The 18680-nt window shown below is 32.4% G+C and overlaps 2 protein-coding genes across 4 annotated transcripts in view; one reads left to right on the top strand and one right to left on the bottom strand.

The window, feature by feature from the left end:
- LOC111710709 (ectonucleotide pyrophosphatase/phosphodiesterase family member 6) overlaps positions 1 to 18680 on the top strand; it is a 67038-nt gene that overhangs the window by 18999 nt on the left and 29359 nt on the right. For all 3 annotated transcript variants that reach the window (XR_002767111.1, XM_023484826.1, XM_023484827.1), the window contains exons 2-8: positions 9027 to 9430; positions 9797 to 9872; positions 10307 to 10425; positions 13224 to 13296; positions 13582 to 13660; positions 17524 to 17601; positions 17812 to 17873. Coding sequence is in view for 2 of the 3 variants with exons in the window: in XM_023484826.1 (XP_023340594.1) it covers positions 9027 to 9430; positions 9797 to 9872; positions 10307 to 10425; positions 13224 to 13296; positions 13582 to 13660; positions 17524 to 17601; positions 17812 to 17873 (891 nt within the window). In the remaining variant the exon portion in view is untranslated. The remainder of the gene's footprint in view (positions 1 to 9026; positions 9431 to 9796; positions 9873 to 10306; positions 10426 to 13223; positions 13297 to 13581; positions 13661 to 17523; positions 17602 to 17811; positions 17874 to 18680) is intronic.
- LOC111710710 (caspase-7) lies at positions 1252 to 3549 on the bottom strand. The gene has a single exon (XM_023484828.1). The coding sequence runs from the start codon at positions 3523 to 3525 to the stop codon at positions 2287 to 2289; it is 1239 nt and encodes a 412-aa protein (XP_023340596.1). The 5' UTR covers positions 3526 to 3549; the 3' UTR covers positions 1252 to 2286.

Below are 18680 nucleotides of genomic sequence, written 5' to 3'. Positions count from 1 at the left end.
CATCTGCATATACCCAGATGTACATATAGACACCCTGGATTTGGCATCCAATTGTTGAACAGCGTAATAACTTGATAACTTTGCCAATGTATATACAGAATGGCACAGGGGAAGAAACTGCTCCTTGTCTGACTCCAAAAATGAACATTAAACACCTTAATGCTATAGGTGATACACCCCTCTTCAATAACTTTGAGAAGAGCACTTCCCATGACACAAGATCAAATGCCTTACTTAGATCCATTGCACAAGCATAAACTGCTCTACCAGCTCTGTTGTAATAATCCACTACAGAGTTGATCCCCATCTGAACATTGTAGTAGGACACAACTAATAAATACTTAGACAGGTCAATTATGAAGGATCAATTCCTGTGCAATGGCAAACAAAGAAATTTTTTTCATTATTGTAATACTTACTGTTTACTGGAATGTCATTGTCAATTTAAATGTAAATATCTTTCAGGTTCTGACTGAATATGAATATTAAAAGGAATATGATCTTTCTTGAACGTAAGATTTTATCCTTTGAGATCATTGTCAGTAAAGAAGGGTCAGGATAATATATTACTATCCTTCTCCATCTTATTTCTTTTCTTGGATTCTAGTTTGATCTAACTCACATAATACTGACATTTGTCAAATTTTAAAGTAGAGTTAAAAATATTTCCAGCTTGTGTTTCTCCAAGTGTTGGCTCTTCAATCTGTAAACTTGGACAACATTGATTGTTTAAGGAAAAAATAAAATCCTGGGGTGTTTTGAGATCCAATATTCCCCTATTGAGAATTTGAGGGTTAAGAACTATCTCTGACTTTCTATCCTGCAATAATTTAGTAATTAAAATTCACACAATTTTTTTGATTGGTTTAATTGATTAGATTTAATGATCAAATTGTTAAATTATTATGTATATTTAATTAGAGAAGTAATATAGAAAATATAATATTTCTATGCAAAGAATTCAATGAATTGGACTAATGTTGCTGTCCTACCTATCACCGGTTAAGTTCCTGAATCAAAGTTAAAGAAGATTTGAATCAGTGATTTAGGATTTGAGGGAGGGAGGTTGTGTTTTAAACTGATTTGTCTCTGAAAATGTGCTCTGAACATATTTGGATAGATAATGTAAGCTAAGTTGCAAAATTTTAGCGATATTTTATAATTTAACAAACAAAAGTCAATGAATGTTAATAAAACATGTTAGCAGACCTATTTTAAAGCAAGTGGCAGAACTATACAGGGGAATTGAAATAAAATAGGACTATAATTTATTTACTAAAAAAATTTAAAAATCAAATTTATTTAAGCTATGCATGCAAAATCATATTTAGGAAATTAGGGTTTTCAATTACTTCTGGATCAAGTTGGATCCATCAAGGCCTTACAGAACCTTTCCTAAAGCTGTTAAAATGATGGTCCAATAAAAGCTTTTGAAACTTGACATTTCTTAACTAAACTAAGAATAAATCTGGCTCCTATTTGCTACATAAAGTTACAGTTTACATGACAATTGTTCCGCATTCTTTAAACTTTTTTCAACACTTCACACCTAGATCTGTTAATCAGTTAGAAAGGTTCCACCCTTTAGGTTTATCAGTTCTAAGAGCTTCAGGATAAGTCTGTAAGGACTTTACAAAAACAAATTGATCCAAGTTGTTAAAACCCTTATCAAAATCATTAATTTTCATTCTTTTATCAAAGATATATAAATCAATGATGAAATAGAGTTATAATAATAACGGATCCAAATTGATCCAAATTGTCAAAACCATTATTAATATCATTAATTTTCATACTCTTATCAAACTTATATAAATCAATGATGAAATAGATTTATAATAATAACAGATCCAAATTGTCAAAATCCTTATCAAAATCATTCATTTTCATACTCTTATCAAAGTTATAAAATTAATGATGAAATAGATTTATAATAATAACGGATCCAAATTGATCCAAATTGTCAAAACCCTTATTAAAATCATTCATTTTCACAATCTTATCCTGTCATAAATATCAATCACAGTTGAGTTTGTAATATTTTAATGTTTCTAATGATAATTTTATTTACACTTTTGAAAAATCATTTAGATATAGTTAATAATCTACAAAAAATCATATTTTCGATTCACGATGAAAGATAAGTAAGTTAAAAAAGAAGCTAGGTAAGCAAGGTAAGGCTTTACAGTTTTTTAAGTTCTATTTTTTTTGTAAATAACAAGTAAACTATTGGCACTAGCTCGATTTTAATATTTGTACAATCAAAGTAAATAATGCCTGATATCATCAGTCTTTTGTTTTACTTTTCCCCTTTAAGCTTGAATAAATCACTTTAAAGAAACTCTGTTTCCGTGGTGAGCTGACTTGATCTTTAGATCCCTGATTATGTGGAGAAACATTTTCATGGGCTTTTGAGCCCTCAGAGAGTTTACAAGGAGTGGATGCTTCAGAAGTCTGAACAGCAGAAGCATTCAAGCCGTGGATTTCAGGTGCACTACACAGCTGGTTTGACTGTACAAGAGAGGTATTAGTCGGAAAAGAATGGGGCTTCTGAGTTTCTAGTGCCTTGACGGTCTGCCTTGTATGAGTGATTGGTTCCTTAAGATATATCTTCCGCATGAGGGTGCTTTGCATCTTTGGAACTTGCTTCTTTTCATGAATTTTCTTGTCGTCTGAACTGCTAACCTTTTCCATGGACACAAATGCTGTGACCTTCAAGGCAATAGAAAATAAATCCATGTCTGCAGAACTTTCATCAATAACCCTGCAAAGGGTTTGCATAAACCAGGATCCTTCATCACTTCTGAAACATCTGTATCCATTGTATGATGCTTTAAACACAAATATGTCTGCATAACTTGGTATTTTTACATGCTTATAGACTGTATTTGGCTCCACAACAACAGCATCTGAAAAATCTTGTTTCTTTGTTGGAGACCTGAGTTTAACAGAAGTTCCTGAGTCAGTATTTCCCCCCTGGCAGGCTTGCACAAACACCATCTTAGGTTTGCCAGCAAGAGAAGGGCACTTTTCCGCTGACAACTGTTCAACCACATCTTTGCACAAGTTGTAGCTTTGGTCATCAGCCCAAATTGTATCGTTTTCCTCACCGTGGCTCATGATGAAAACTGCAATGCAGCTAATCTTGACAGTTGAACTCTGGATGATTTTGATTTGTTCTTCAATTTGGTCTTTAGTTGGATCTTGCATAACAAGGTCTTCTTCTACCTTCCAACCCAACTCAGTAAAGGTTTTCCTAATACTAGTTACATCCTCATCACTGCCGTTTCTTCTATCTAGTGAACGTACAGTTGTCTTAAACTCCACATTGTTGATAATGATTAGTATCTTTACACCTGCTGCTGCAGAAATGTTGTATCTATCAGGATGATACTCCAGAGTATTCCTTCGAGGAACATTTCTTGATGAGCTTGGAACATCAAGAGTATTTTTCAAGACCATAGGAACTGCCTCTAGTTCCACAGAAGTTTTCTCTTTCTGCTCAGCTGATACCGGGTTAGTCATCCTCTTAACAAAAAGAATCTGTTATCTTGCATACTTTTAGAATAATTAAATAGGGATTTTCTCATATAATGTTTTATTAGTGAAATAACTGACTTTTGTATACAATTTTGCAAAGTAGGATCAGTAGCATTATGAGAAGACCATTAACCCCTTAAAATCCTGGAGGATTAAAAGATTGGTCTATGGTACTAGCCATTGCCATATTTTTCTGACCTTTATATTAATTAGAGTGTTATTTAGACAAAATTTACAAAATCATGTTTTAATTCAAATCCTTCTATATTTTTGTTTCTTTCTTATTTGGCATATTGTATGGAAGCAATAAAAAAAATACACTAACACAACAAATATTCTTGGATATTTGGCATTAAAGGAGTTCCTCTAAATATAAGAGATCCAAAATGATTCAAATTTTTTTGTTTTTTTCAAAAATTTTGCTTTTTGGAAGACTTGAATTAAGAAAAACGTATCATTTACAAACAAACAATTTGAAAAATTGATATGGATCCATATCTTCTGTTGCAGTGAAAATGTTGTATAATGTAACAAAAGCAAATTTTTAGACTCTTAAATGCAAATGGATTTTACTTGTGCGCAATTTTGAGCCCTTTAATTTCTCGCAATTCAAAGCAATGAGGTGCAATTTAAAGCAGTAGGGCGCAATTCAAAGCAGTGGGCGCAATTCAAAGCAGTAGGGCGCAATTCAAAGCAGTGGGGCGCAATTCTGCACAACTCTGATAATTTCCACACAACAAAAGTCAAATTGGAAACCCTAATTCCCTTATTATATCCTACCCCAAATCTATTAATTCTTTTCAGTCAATAAATTGGTTTAATTAACTAAGATTGTTTAATCTTACCTCTTTTCAACTAGTTAAATATGACTACCTAGTTTAATATTGAATCATGAAAAGATAAGAGTTTTATCTCAAACATTGTGAAAATTTAAAAATGATACAATACGTCAGTAATAATTACTCATCATCTCTTGTAACTCTTTAACCCTATCTCTGCTGGGGTACTTGAAAACCAGGCTATGCTGGGGGGGGGGTCAATTTGACCCCCCCTCTAAATCCCATGTTTGATGTCCAAATATGACAAATAATACATCATTGGAAAGCTCTTGTGCTCTACTTTTAGAATCTGCAAAAAATATTGCAAATTTGCAAAAATTGAATTTTTAATCGCAAAATCCAGTTATATAGTAAAAATGTTTGCAAAAAAAAATTTGTCCAAAAAATGAAAAAGTATACATTTTTAAAAAGCCCTTGACCATGCCATTTCAAATACGAAAATTTTTTTGCAAAATTTTAAATAACCTGATTTTTAATCAAGAAAAACTAAAAATATGCAAATTTCCTTTCACAGGTTGTTTGCAAAAAAATTGCAATTGTTTTTCGCAAAACTTGTGCAATTTTCTTGTTCTTGTTCTTGTTCTTGTTCTTGTTCTTGTTCTTGTTCTTGTTCTTGTTCTTGTTCTTGTTCTTGTTCTTGTTCTTGTTCTGTTCTGGTTCTTGTTTATGTTCTTGTCCTTTCTCATGTTCATGTTCTTGTTCTTTTTCTTATTCTTATCCTTGTTCTTATTGTTCCCTTAGTTCTTATTCTTGTTTTCCTGATTTAGTTTCTCGTCCTTTGACGTGTTCATGTCCCTGCTCTTGTTCGTATTATGGTTCTTATTCATGCTCTTGTCCTTATTCTGTTCTTGCCCTTATTAATTTTCTTTGTTGTCCTTTTCATTTATCTTGTCCATATTGTTAATTTTCTTGTCCTCTTCATTTCCCTTGAAAGATAGTATTGTCCTTAATCTTGTCTAATGGTCCTTTTCTTAGTCCAATGTGCATTGTTCATGTTCACTGAACAGCGTACATTGTTCATATTCACTGTACAGCGTACATTGTTCATATTCACTGTACAGCGAACATTGTTCATATTTACTGTACAGCGTACATTGTTCATATTCACTGTACAGCGGACATTGTTCATGTTCACTTTACAGCGTACATTGTTCATGTTCACTGTACAGCTTTCATTGTTCATATTCACTGTACAGGGAACATTGTTCATATTCACTGTACAGCGAACATTGTTCATGTTCACTGTACAGCGTACATTGTTCATGTTCACTGTACAGCTTGCATTGTTCATATTCACTGTACAGTGAACATTGTTCATATTCAGTGTACAGTGAACATTGTTCAGGTTCACTGTACAGTGAACATTGTTCATGTTCACTGTACAGTGTACATTGTTCATGTTCACTGTACAGCGTACATTGTTCATATTCACTGTACAGCGTACATTGTTCATGTTCACGGTACAGAAAACCTTGTTCATATTCACTTTACAGCGTACATTGTTCATGTTCACTGTACAGTGTACATTGTTCATGTTCACTGTACAGTGTACATTGTTCATGTTTACTGTACAGTGTTCATTGTTCATGTTCACTGTACAGTGTTCATTGTTCATGATCACTGTCTAGTGTTCATTGTTCATGTTCACTGTACAGTGTTCATTGTTCATGTTCACTGTACAGTGTTCATTGTTCATGTTCACTGTACAGTGTTCATTGTTCATGTATACTGTACAGTGTTCTTTGTTCATGTTTACTGTACAGTGTTCATTGTTCATGTTCACTGTACAGTGTTCATTGTTCATGTTCACTGTACAGTGTTTATTGTTCATGTTCACTGTACAGTGTACATGAACAATGAACACTGTTATAAACTGTGCAAACATCCCTAATTTCGTCAATTCTCTAGTTCATATAACTATTGACATAATGTAATTTTCCTAAAAATAAGTGATTTTTACATTTATCTAATTCCTCCTGTTACTCGCTGTTATTAAAAAAATAGTTATTGTTTTATATTTTCGCACAATTTAAACCAATAACATGTATTTTTGTATGAAAAGAAAATTTATTTATTACTATAGGATTTAAGGGCACTTCATCGCCCATCTTCTATTTCAACTGTAAAGTAAACATTTTCATATAATTTTAAAACAAAAATAAAAACAAATTTGCGGATTTTATAAAAACAATTCGTGGATTTTTAAAATTTAATGCAAATCGAAATTTGTTGGAGGCAAAATTTTAAAATTTTGATCACCTATAAACCCTCCCTGGGAACATGTGAATATACCACACAAAATTTGGGCCCGATCAGTTCAGCCGATTATTGGAGTCAAACGGACAGACAAACAGGCAAACAGACAAGCAAAGTATATATATATATAAGGCTGAAATAAAGCCTTACAGGACCTATGTACGTTATTCATGAATTTGCTAGACCCATTCTTTTTGTAACAAACCCAATATCTTAGAAATGCTCCTTATTCCGACCATTCGCCCAAATTTGAAACTTATAATGGAAAAATGTGTAAATTGATGAACTATGCTTGAGTTTATACCTTAGTAAAAAGTGTCAACCCCCTTAAATGATTTCAATTCTCAAGTGAAAGCTTAAGATTTGTAATCTTGCCGCTGTTTGGCTGCGAAAGAGCATTTAAGACATTTTGTCTCTGAAGATTTTCTCCCTATTGGTGGATTTTCCTACTGACGTCATAGCTAGGGAAGCTAGGCATTCATGCAGTTTAGGCTTTTATAAACCTCGCAACCAACCAACAAACATCAAACCTTTGTAAACACAAAGAGTTTTAACACAAAAGACAAATTATTAAGAAAGTTAACTCACAAATATAATAAAAGCCCAAGTACCGCGGGCTAAACAAATAATTTATAAATAAAAATGAGTAAGAGAAATTGCAACATATAGATTATAGAAGAGAAGTTGCAACATATAGATTATAGAAGAGAAATTGCAACATATAGATTATAGAAGAGAAGTTGCAACATATAGATTATAGAAGAGAAGTTGCAACATATAGAACGTTAAACTTTAAACTTAACATGTTTTTAAGAAATAAATTTTAAACATATTTGCGCTACTATAACCTTTTGGGCCCTGGCACATCATTTTATAGAAAATCTAAAATCAATATTAAGAAAACCAAATTATGAAATAGGCTGGTTTCATAATTGACTATAATGAGCATTTCACATATACTCTATGCTTTTCACTTTACAAACGATGATTTTCCGTTATAACTTTAAATCAAATTATGTTTTTCATTGACCTAAATTATTTTATGAAGTTTATTTAACAGCTTTAAAAATTTCGAAATTGAAATGGATAGTTTAGGGAACATACTGTATTAATGTACTCTACTGCATATAATTTGTGAACATTTACATGATTTGCACACTTTGAATTCCATTTCAGGCTGAAAGGGACTGACAAAATTCATATTGAGGGATTGTCTAAATTCCACTTTAATATATATTCTATTCTCTTTGTTCACAACAGTACCCTTAACCATTTCTAACCATTTCTGGAAAATCGATTAATTACTACTGTTTTCTGTAGAAGTGACTAGTGCATTTATGGTGCAAAACAATGAAGGAAATTAACAGAATTTAACATAAAATTACGATAATATTTTCCTTATAAATACTCAGATTAAATTTGAAAAGGTATTGTTGTGAATCTAACATGAAAGGTTATTTAAAATGACCTCTATGTACACTGTAAACTGTACAGTGTACATAGAGTGTACAGCCCCGTTCGAGTTATTTAAATATTTTGAATATTTTCAAATCAAATTTAATTTGATTAAAGTTTTATTTCGACATTAACTGTAAACAGGTTTACATATTGCTTTACATTAAACTAAACATTAAACAAATAAATAGAAGAAGGGGTNGGGTAAATTTAGGAGCTGTTGAACGTTTTCTATTCCAGTATTCTTTATAATGTCCAAAAACCACATTAAAAAATTTCAACAATATTTGTTGTTGAATAAAATATAATGAAAATCCAAAAAAAGAATGATTAATTGTACAAAGGAATTGAGTCTTTGTCACAAACTCAAACTTCATAATTCCCTATATCTTTCTAACCTGATGGTCTAGACCTTTGATATACAAAATTGGGTAACAAAGATATATCCAGGGATAAGAAAATCAGTTCGTAACTCAATTCCACAGTTTCACTAAAACAAGATGATTTATATTGTTTACTGTCCCGTTGGACAGCCTATTATATTCTCTATTTATTGAGAACTAGCTGAAGTGCTCGGCGTTGCCAGTTGAATTTTAAAAACACTGTGGAAAAAATTTTGAATTTTGAAAAAAACTTTGAAAGAAAAAAAAGTTACCCTATGTTACCCCTCGGCTGGGTAATCATGGAAAGGATCCGGAATTTTTCCATTTTCATATTGAAAGGTTACAAAATTCTGGATCATCTACAGATTTTTTTCTTCTGGAAATAGGTAATTTCTGGAAACTTCTTTTGGAGTTATGATATGTTACGGAATAGTTCCGGCAAAACCTTGGGCAATATAATGGAAACATGCAGTATGATTTCTTTAATAACTTGGTCCGTCCGTATGAAGCAGAGTTTTCAGTACTTTATGCTTACATTCAAATAATATTTCAGGTTTGTATACTTCTTCTGCTGGCTGTTCAAGTTCGTGAGTCACCAGCCCGTCGGAAGCGTCAACAACATGATCATCGAATAGAAACAGATCAATATGGAGATCATTATCAATCAGTAGATCAAGATCACAGCTCTCAGCAATACGCACATCCATTTCCGAATTCGGAGGACACAACGGAAAATTCGGAAAACCCGTTTTATCATTCCGGAAATGAGTTTACGGATTCGGAAAATCGATTTTATGAATCTAGAAATGAGCAGAGCAGGTCTAAAACCAGACTTGACATTCAACACACTCAGCCTGATAATCAGTTTACAAAAGATGAATCAAACCCGGCTCAAGGAAGGAATAATCGGCATCAAAACCAGCCTCATCGGAAACAACGACGGCCTCATGACTCAAGGTACAGCGTTTGATATTCAAACTATTATCATGAATTGAAATATTATTTTTTTCTCGCCTTTTCTTTTTTACTTTGTTATCTAGGGTTTCAAATCGATTGTTCTTTTCAAAATAGTTTTATTGATGCATATTTCCCACTAAACGATACATATGATTAATGTTAAAGAGAACATTTTTTCGTCCAAAGAGTTCGTTCAACGTTCGTTAATTGATGATTGTTTCTTTAAAACAGCTTCTAACTGCATTCGTTAATTTTCAACTGGGTTGTGATGGGAAATACCGTTTGTTAATTGAAAAAAAAGATCGTCTCATGATGCTCAGCACTATTTAAGAATTGTTGTCTTTCCTCACACTGTGTATTCTCCAGGTATCTGAACAGTCCAGGTACTGAAGTTCATGACACTCACAGCTCTGAAGACTACCTGGATACAGAGCAAGAACAGGAACATTCATTTAACCCTTTAAGTCTGGATAAAACCATAATTCTAAATTATGATTAATATTTTAACCTTGATTTGTCTTCTATTTAATATTAAGTTAAACATTTCTAATACAAACCATGATTACTCACTAAATTACATAATTTTATAAATTATCGATTGATAAAAAATTTTTGTTTGCTAGTTTCATTTTAAAGTCTCCTTTAAGTGCCTGATATAAACTAAATGTTCAGGTTATGAGGTTCCAATATTCATTAACGCCATGAGTTCCAATTTAATGCAACTAAGTGCAATGTAAAATTTTGGACATAAGCGATTTCAATAATTTTGTGTTACTTTGACGCAACAAATTAAAGTAAAATTAGTGGTGATCGAATCCTAACCCTCCCTTTCATTTTTCGCGAACACGTTCTCCTAAATAAATGAACCTGGTGCAGTCTGATGCTAATCAGCAGCGACGAATGCAGAGACGTGAACGGCAGAGATTACTTGAGGAACAGCAGGACCAGATGAAGAAACAGATCAGGCACAAACTCCTCATCATAGTTCTGGACGGGTGAATATTCACATTTTTTAACAAATCATATTTTTAAAATTGGGTTTCCTTCTGGATTATTTGACACAAATTCAAATTTTCAAATTTTCCCTATATCGTTGCAATCTAATAGTGTAAACCTTATATATTTCAAACTTAGACTATTTTATCTAACAGAATTCTTAGTTTGAAATATCAAAGGTCTACGACCTCGGTTTGCAAAGATATATGTATTAGAAAATTAGAAAATTAGAAAATTAGAAAATTAGAAAATTAGAGCTTGTGACAAGAACTCAGTTTCTTTCAGACGTTTCTAAAAAAGTGGCTCATGGGATTCCCTATCAAAGAGGAATGAAAAAAGTTTTTAATTTTGATAACTTCCTTTATTTTCTCTCTAGCAGGTATGTGCAAGCAAATTTTACAATATAGCCACAATCAAAATTAAGTTAAAAAGAGACATAGAAGAATAACTTATAAATCTTTGATCAGACGGACCGTGTTGGTACTTTCCCAAAGGATTTTTCCCAAGTGGTAACTTCCCAAATGTGCAATTTCCCAAGTGACAACTTCCCAAATGTACAATTTTCCAAGTGGCAACTTCCCAAAGGTTAGGTTAGGGCGCCGCAGGCTGCAAAGGGGGACGAGCACTGCGGCTAGTATGGGCTAGGGGCCCAGAATATGTTGGGGACCGATCACTGCGTCTAGGACAGACTTGGAAAATTGACGCTTGGGCAATTGCATATTGGGAAGTTGCCACTTGGGAATATACCCTTGGGAAGTTGCCACTTGGGAAAAATCCTTTAGGAAAGTACCTAACCTCGATCAGACACAGCTGTTTAAAGGGTTCGGTTGTGAATTGGACCTTCTACTCTAATACTTGAAAATACTTTCAAATTCAGTTTTTAAAAAATCTGAATCTTTGTTACATGGAAGAGTATTTATTTTTAATTTTTTTGTTTTTTAGTTAAACAATTTATTCTTTTACATTTAACATGACTGAAGCAAAGTAGTAATTGTTAAATGTAGCACTACAAATAAGTTCATAAAAAATTCCTCCCAAAAACTGCAGAAATTTTTTTCTTCATTTCTTCTATGGTAATTATTATAACTAGCCCGGCGTTGCCCGTGGAAAAAAAATATTTTTAAAAAATTTGAGAAAAATATTTTCGATTTTTTTAGCCTGTAACACCCATGAGTGTCCACAAAAAATGTCAGCCCAATCGGAACAGTTGTTTGGCCAGCCATACGCAGCATATATATATATATACGAATGTCTTATTTTATTGTATAGATTATAGTGAAGTAAGTCCTACCGCCCGGCCCTTTCCCTTAGAACTGCATAATATGTAAATAAAATGTATATTCATAAATAGATGCGAGTGTATTGTATATCCTTCAAAGCACCATGCTTACACTTGGCATAAAAGGCATTATTCGTTGTCATTGACTTTTCAGTACACCCTTATGTATAAATATTGGACAATTCGAACAAAAACCCTTTTATTTACTTGATTTTCAAGAAGAAGGCCAGCTTCCTGAACTGCAAAAATGATTGTTTTCAATAATGAATGCCACGAAGAATTTTTTTGCCTTAAAGGAATATCAGAATTGATTTTTTTAAATTACAGATTTTTTTGAGATACGGGTTCAAGATTTTTAGTTAAAACTCCTCTTATATTGTAGAACGTTTTGTATATGCCATTAAGCAGATCTGTAACTGGATATATTTGTTTTATCATATTTTAGCGTAAAATCAAAACTATAGGAGTTACGAGGTCACAAAGTCTCCTTTGCACCATGTATCTAGATCTAGAGAAAATCCGCGAATGTAAGCAGAAATGTAGCAGCATAACTTCTCTTTAGTGTGCACAAAATCAATAGAATATCAACATTATGAGGAACACATATAGTCCCCCATTTCTACAATAGTCTGATATATAAATGTTTCTGAATGAATAGGAAGGGATATATATTAGACTTTTGATTTGAATATATAAGCAGTTAATGTATCATAAATAATCTTTGGAAATGATTCTTTGATCCGGAAAAAAGTGTCATGTACAATGTACATGTACACAAGTGCAAACAATTATGTACGTTGAACTGATGATAGTAGACCTAAAGAGAGTGGATGGGGTTATTTATCGTATTAGACAGCTCAACAACTAGTTTTAATGCAAACAATAACAAATATTATAAGGCAAGACATGGTATTTTTGATATGTCACTTATAGGGCCGGGCCTATACATAGGGTTGTTAATCGTTTTTGAAAACGATCGTTAAACGATCGTTAAACGATCATTTTTTGTTTCGTTTTCAAAAACGATCATTTCGTTTTCGGAAAAAAACGATCGTAAATTCCCTTCCCCCGCTTGCTCCCCTTATATTTCAACCCCTTCACCCCTCCCCCGCGCTCCCTATTTTATCAACTAAAATGTATAATTATTAAATTTAAGTTTTTTCTTTTACATAAATCAAAATATTCGAACGACATTCATATCTTAAAATATATATTAAGAAACTGATCGTTCTTGCCACAACCTTAAATTTACCATGATCCCTATTTCTTTGCAACCTGATTGTGCAACCCTTATTATTTTAAACTTAGACTTTCTAAACATAATTTAAAGTTTGAAATATCTAAGGTTTACGAAAGCAGATTGCATAATTATGGGGTAACGAAAATCAGAGTTTGTGGCAGAAACTCGTTTCTTTTACCCAATTATGGGACTTATTCTGTTCTATAATACATTATTAAATATCTCGCGCTCTTTTACAATGATGTAAGTATTAAATTGATTTGAAAATTTTGTTTCAGTTTTCGCTGGGATTATATGGAACAGTATGAACGCCGAACAGGACTTACTTTGGACGGATTTAGAGCCTTTCAGGTCAATTTTTATATTCTTATTAGAATTTGGAAATAATACAGAGTGATGAGACCCATTGGGCTGTGGGATAGGTAGACTAAACTTAATGTCGTCTTAATATTCCACAGTTTTATAGGTCTCACTATTACAAACGTCGTTATTAATTTAAATTAGATATTTCTATATCTTCTAAAGTATGATTTTGAATGTATTCAAAGGTTTTGCTGTTTCATCTTTTCTGAAAATATCATTTTAATAGTTAAAAATGTAAAATTTTCTATTTTTTTACTAACAATGATATTTTAGAGTGGAGGGGTTAGATCTGAATATTTGGAATCTGTTTTCCCAGCAGAGAGCTTCCCAGCTTGGCAAACTCTGCAAACAGGTTTTTTATGCATTTTGTCACAGATTTAAAACTTTTTATTAGATTTTAACCTTTTTTTACAGATTTAAAACTTTTCTAATTAGATTTTGACCTTGTTTTACAGATTTTAAACCTGTTTTATTAGATTTTAACCTTTTTTTACAGATTGTAACCTTTTTTGTTAGATTTTAACCATGTTTCACAGATTATAAACCTTTTTTATTAGATTTTGACCTTGTTTTACAGATTTTTTTGCCGTTTTTTACAGGGTTTCTAGTTTTTTTTACAGATTTTTCACGCTTTATTTTTCGAGTTTTTTTTTGTTGCAAATGTTCAGTCCTTTTTTCCGAATGTTTTCTGGTCCATTTAAAAAAAGGATTTGCCTTTTTTACCTTTTTTGTTGTTTTAAAATGTTTTAAAAAAAAAACAGACAAGACGTAACTATAAATTAACACATGATTTTGTATTTTTTAGTTGGATCAAATTCTAGAATAGTTGTAAAAATTGCAGAATTTTCATTTTGAATTATTGAAAATAAATTCTCAAAATATCGGGAATTGGATTAAAATATAAAATAAGATTTTTATCGTTTTGCAAAATTGTAGACCTTTTTTTGGGAGTAGGGGTGGGGGTGGGGAAAGCTGTAGGCGCCATATTTGAAAAAAAAAGTTCCTAAGTTTATTATTCCCCTTTTTGTGTATAATTATTAATCAAATTTGAATTCCCCTCAGCTCCCCTCTGCACTGCTGCGAAAATGAAAATGAAAAAGTCATTTAATTTGTTTATTCACATGATTAATTAATGCAATATTATTCTATAAACACATTTTGATATTTCTTTTTTCATGCAGAGAGAAAAAAACAAATGATTTTTTTAACTCAAAATTATATATTTGTTAATTAGTACTGCATGTACCGAATTTAATGAATTGGAGCCAGGTTGCTTAACTATACCTTCTGCCGGTTCAAATTTTAATGACTGATTCAAAGCTAAGGATTCATGAGGATTTTAATCAGGGCTTAAAAATTTGAACTGCAGCTTGCGGTGGTTACGCGACCACTCCAATTCATTAATTTCGGGCTCAGATCTTGGAAATATATTCTTGTGATTTTTACATTTTTTTAATTTTTTTAATCGATTTTGATGGTTATTATATCGTTAGAACTGACGAGGGTCAACCCAGACCGAAATATATTTTCAATAAATGTGGAACTAACATCTACTTTTTTACTCTACAGAGGTTTGGTCCATCACCATCACTGAATTGGAAATATCATAATTAGTAAAAATTGATATTTTTCATCCTATATAATATAAAATAATGGTTAATATTTTTCAAACACGATTTTGAAAAGCTTTCAATATAAAATACAAAAAAAACAACAAGCATGCCGTGGCTGGAGAGGGGGGGGGCAGTATATTTTCCCTAGAAGGACCTAATTCATTTGGCATACCGTCCCGTTTTGCCATGCATAGTCTGTTTGTGTTTTGTACAGCTTGCCCTGCTCCCTTAACAGTCGGCCCGGCAATTGAAATGTACCGGACTTTACCGTGTGTGTGGGGGGGGGGGGGTTGATCTTTTGTTTTAATAATATTAATATTTTTGAAAAATCTAGAAAAATCCAAATTATTACACTGATGTTGTTAAATAAGAAGGGAGGCCATACTTAACAATTTGTCTCATACATCAGAAGCAACCGGGAACGTCACACTCCTCTGTCACACTCCTCTGTCACACTCCTCTGTCACACTCATCTGTCACAATCCTCTGTCACACTCCTCTGCCACACCTCTCTGTCACACTTCTCTGTCACACTCCTCTGTCACACTTCTCTGTCATACTCCTCTGTCACACTTATCTGTCACACTCCTCTGTCACACTTCTCTTTCACACTCCTCTGTCACACTCCTCTGTCACACTCCTCTGTTACACTCCTCTGTAACACTCACCTGTCACACTCTTCTGTCACACTTCTCTGTCACACTCCTCTGTCACACTCCTCTATCACACTCCTTTGTCACATTCCTCTGTAACACTCCTGTCACACGTTAATTCTTTTTACTAACAGTATCTGGTGACTTACTATGCATTAAACAAAACAAAAAACTTGTTAATTTGAGATATATTGTCATAATTTAACAAATATAAATAATTCAATCTGCTTATACGAAGTACACTGCAGACTGCAGTATAGTAACAAAAATGGTTCGAGGCCTATTTTTCCTAAAAGAAACTCACTATTACTTCAATTATTTGAAGCACATAGAAGCCAGCTTATTCTAAAATAGATAGATAGAATGATAGATAGATAGATAGATATATACATAGATAGATATATAGATAGATAGAAAGATAGATAGATAGATAGATAGATAGATAGATAGATAGATTTTCCTGCGAAATTTTATTCTTCAAAACTTTACTAATGGCTTTTATAATTTAAGATGTTGAACACATATTAATAATGTTGGAAATTAAAATGTTAAATAATTCAAAAAATACTTTATTATTTTTGAAATTATGCGTTAAAGGAACTGTAAGCGTGATTATAAGTGACCCTCCATGCAAAAATGGCAATGTACGATTCACAACGGTACCCTTGAAACGTTAATCTGATCAAAAATTTGGAAGATATTGTTGTTTTTTAAGATCTAAGGGTGCTTTAATGCAGTAGAAATGTATGTGCAGAGAAACCACAGTTGACAGTAATCAGTTTTTCAATCATAATTTATTGTTACCTAATTCAAAAGTGAGCAGCTAGAAAGAGAGTCACTTAACATTACGCTTTATGTCCCTTTCAAAATTGAGAAATGGTTTTATTTTTATATTTGTCAACACGGGTACGGGGGGGGAGGGGGGGAGAGAGAGGGAGAGGGTTGGAAACCATGCATGGAGATCAAAAAGCATTTATTTCTAGTTCAAGATACACAATGATTTATCAGTACGGTCCTTATCCCACCAAACTCTTACTTTCAATTCAACCCAAAACAACCAAACTCTAACTTTCAATTCAACCCAAAAGAACCAAACCCTAACTTTCAATTCAATCCAAAACAACCAAACTCTAACTATCAATAAAAACCTTTTCTCTTTTCTCTTAGCATTTTAAATATAAAGTAAAAGAGATAACTAATTCTGTTTAAAAATTGTTGATTTAGAGACTTCAACGCGATTGAATTCAAATTAAAACAGCCGAACGCAATTTAACGCATTATACCGCCTTGGTTAGGTTGTATGTCAGTATGTAACTTATTGTTATACAAATGTCAAATGTTAAAGGAATTGAGTTATTGTCAAAATCTCAAATTTTCTACTTTATATATATTTGCAACCGAACGTTGTAGATCTTTAATATGTCAAACTATGAATTTTGTTAGATGAAATATCAAAGAGTTACACCATCTGGTTGCAAATATATATGGATGAGAATATTTGAGTTTGTGGCAAAAACTCATTTCCTTTGCCACCTGATTTTTGGCGGGTTGGAGACGTGGCTCAAATGCGAGAAAATCCGGACTCTGAGGCCGAATTTAAAGAATTTGAGACGCGGCTCAAATATGGTTGGTTCCACTTGAAATTGTATTCAATGTTTCAAGATTTAAGCCGGCGCTCAATTAAAACCAATTTTTGGTGGATTTGAGACGGGGTTCAAATTCAATAAAATCCGGACTCTGTACTATTTAATTTCTAAATGCGCCAAGCTTTTACCTAGTAGTAAAGGGACTGTAAGCGTAATTTAAAGTGCAAAGACGGCAATGTTTGATTCACAACGATACCCCTGAATCTATGATGTAGAAGATATTGTCGTTTTTCTATGTATTCTAGGTTTCTAAGGTTTAGGTTACACTTACTGTCCCTTTGAATATAAAAAAATATATTGTAGGTTTGTACCCTGAAAACCATGATATTGTTGGAAACCAGTTTTATGATTCGGAAATTCACAAACAGCTTGGAAATTCAGGTAATTAAATAATTCAGGTAATTAAATAATTTCTTTTTTAACAAACCTTTTTCAATCTCTTCATATAAACACCCGATCGTTCGACAAATAAAACATTTTTTCTACAAATTAATTAAAAAATGTCATATTTGAAATTTTTTTTAATATTCTTTCTGGTTTTCAAATAGAATTTAGATAAATGCTAAATTAACTTTATTTTATTTCTTTTAGGACAAGCATTTTTTAACATTGAGGACCAGCGTTCTACTCAGCACATGAAATGGTGGCAGAAGGTAAGAGAAAGCACTTGAAAAGAGAAAGCACTTAAAAAGAGAAAGCACTTAAAAAGATAAAGCACTTGAAAAGAGAAAGCACTTGAAAAAAAAAACATGTGATGAATGTTTTGGGTATTGAGTCAGAATTGAATCTTAAAAATGCGTTATCGGAGCTATAGTGCGATTATGAACATAAAGTGTAAATTCTGTTGCATACCAATAACTTTGTTAGAAAAAGAATGAATGAGAAATGCATTTTTAATTTTTTTAGAGGATTTTTGTAAAAGAATCAGTTAAGGAAATTTCTTTTAAAGAAAAAAAGTGACCTTATCTTCCAGAAGATTGACCAGATATGAGAGGGTGCAGTAGTTAATCGGCAATATTCCTCTTTAATTGAAAATACAATGACAAACTCTGCAATGTTTGCATTCCAGAAACTTCTTCAGTACTCTTTTTATGAAAACAGATTTTGAATCCTAATTGATAAATAAATTTCAAGATCTAAAGAAGGTCAACCTGGACCTGAATACATTTTCCAAAAAAATGTGGAACTAACACCTACTTTATTTACTCTATGACGTTCAGATTATCAGCAGGACCAAATTTTCTAAATCTAAGCTGTTTTGAGGATATCGAGATCAAGCTTGAACTCGATTTTTTGTTAATTTGATTAACTTTATTCGATATTCCGCATTCGCATCCAGTCGGGGGTTGAAGGGAGCGCTGCTTTTATTAGACGAGGAATAACAAAGATGAAGATATAAAAAGTCATGTTTTTTAATAGATGCTTAAAAAAGTGTTCCAGCGTGGATTTCGAGATCTATG

The sequence above is a fragment of the Eurytemora carolleeae genome, unplaced genomic scaffold (genome assembly GCF_000591075.1).
Source record: "Eurytemora carolleeae unplaced genomic scaffold, Eaff_2.0 scaffold1066, whole genome shotgun sequence".
Classification (NCBI taxonomy): Eukaryota; Metazoa; Arthropoda; class Copepoda; order Calanoida; family Temoridae; genus Eurytemora; species Eurytemora carolleeae.
The sequence above is the reverse complement of the archived record's forward strand: the minus strand, read 5'-3'. Positions and strand labels throughout refer to the sequence as shown.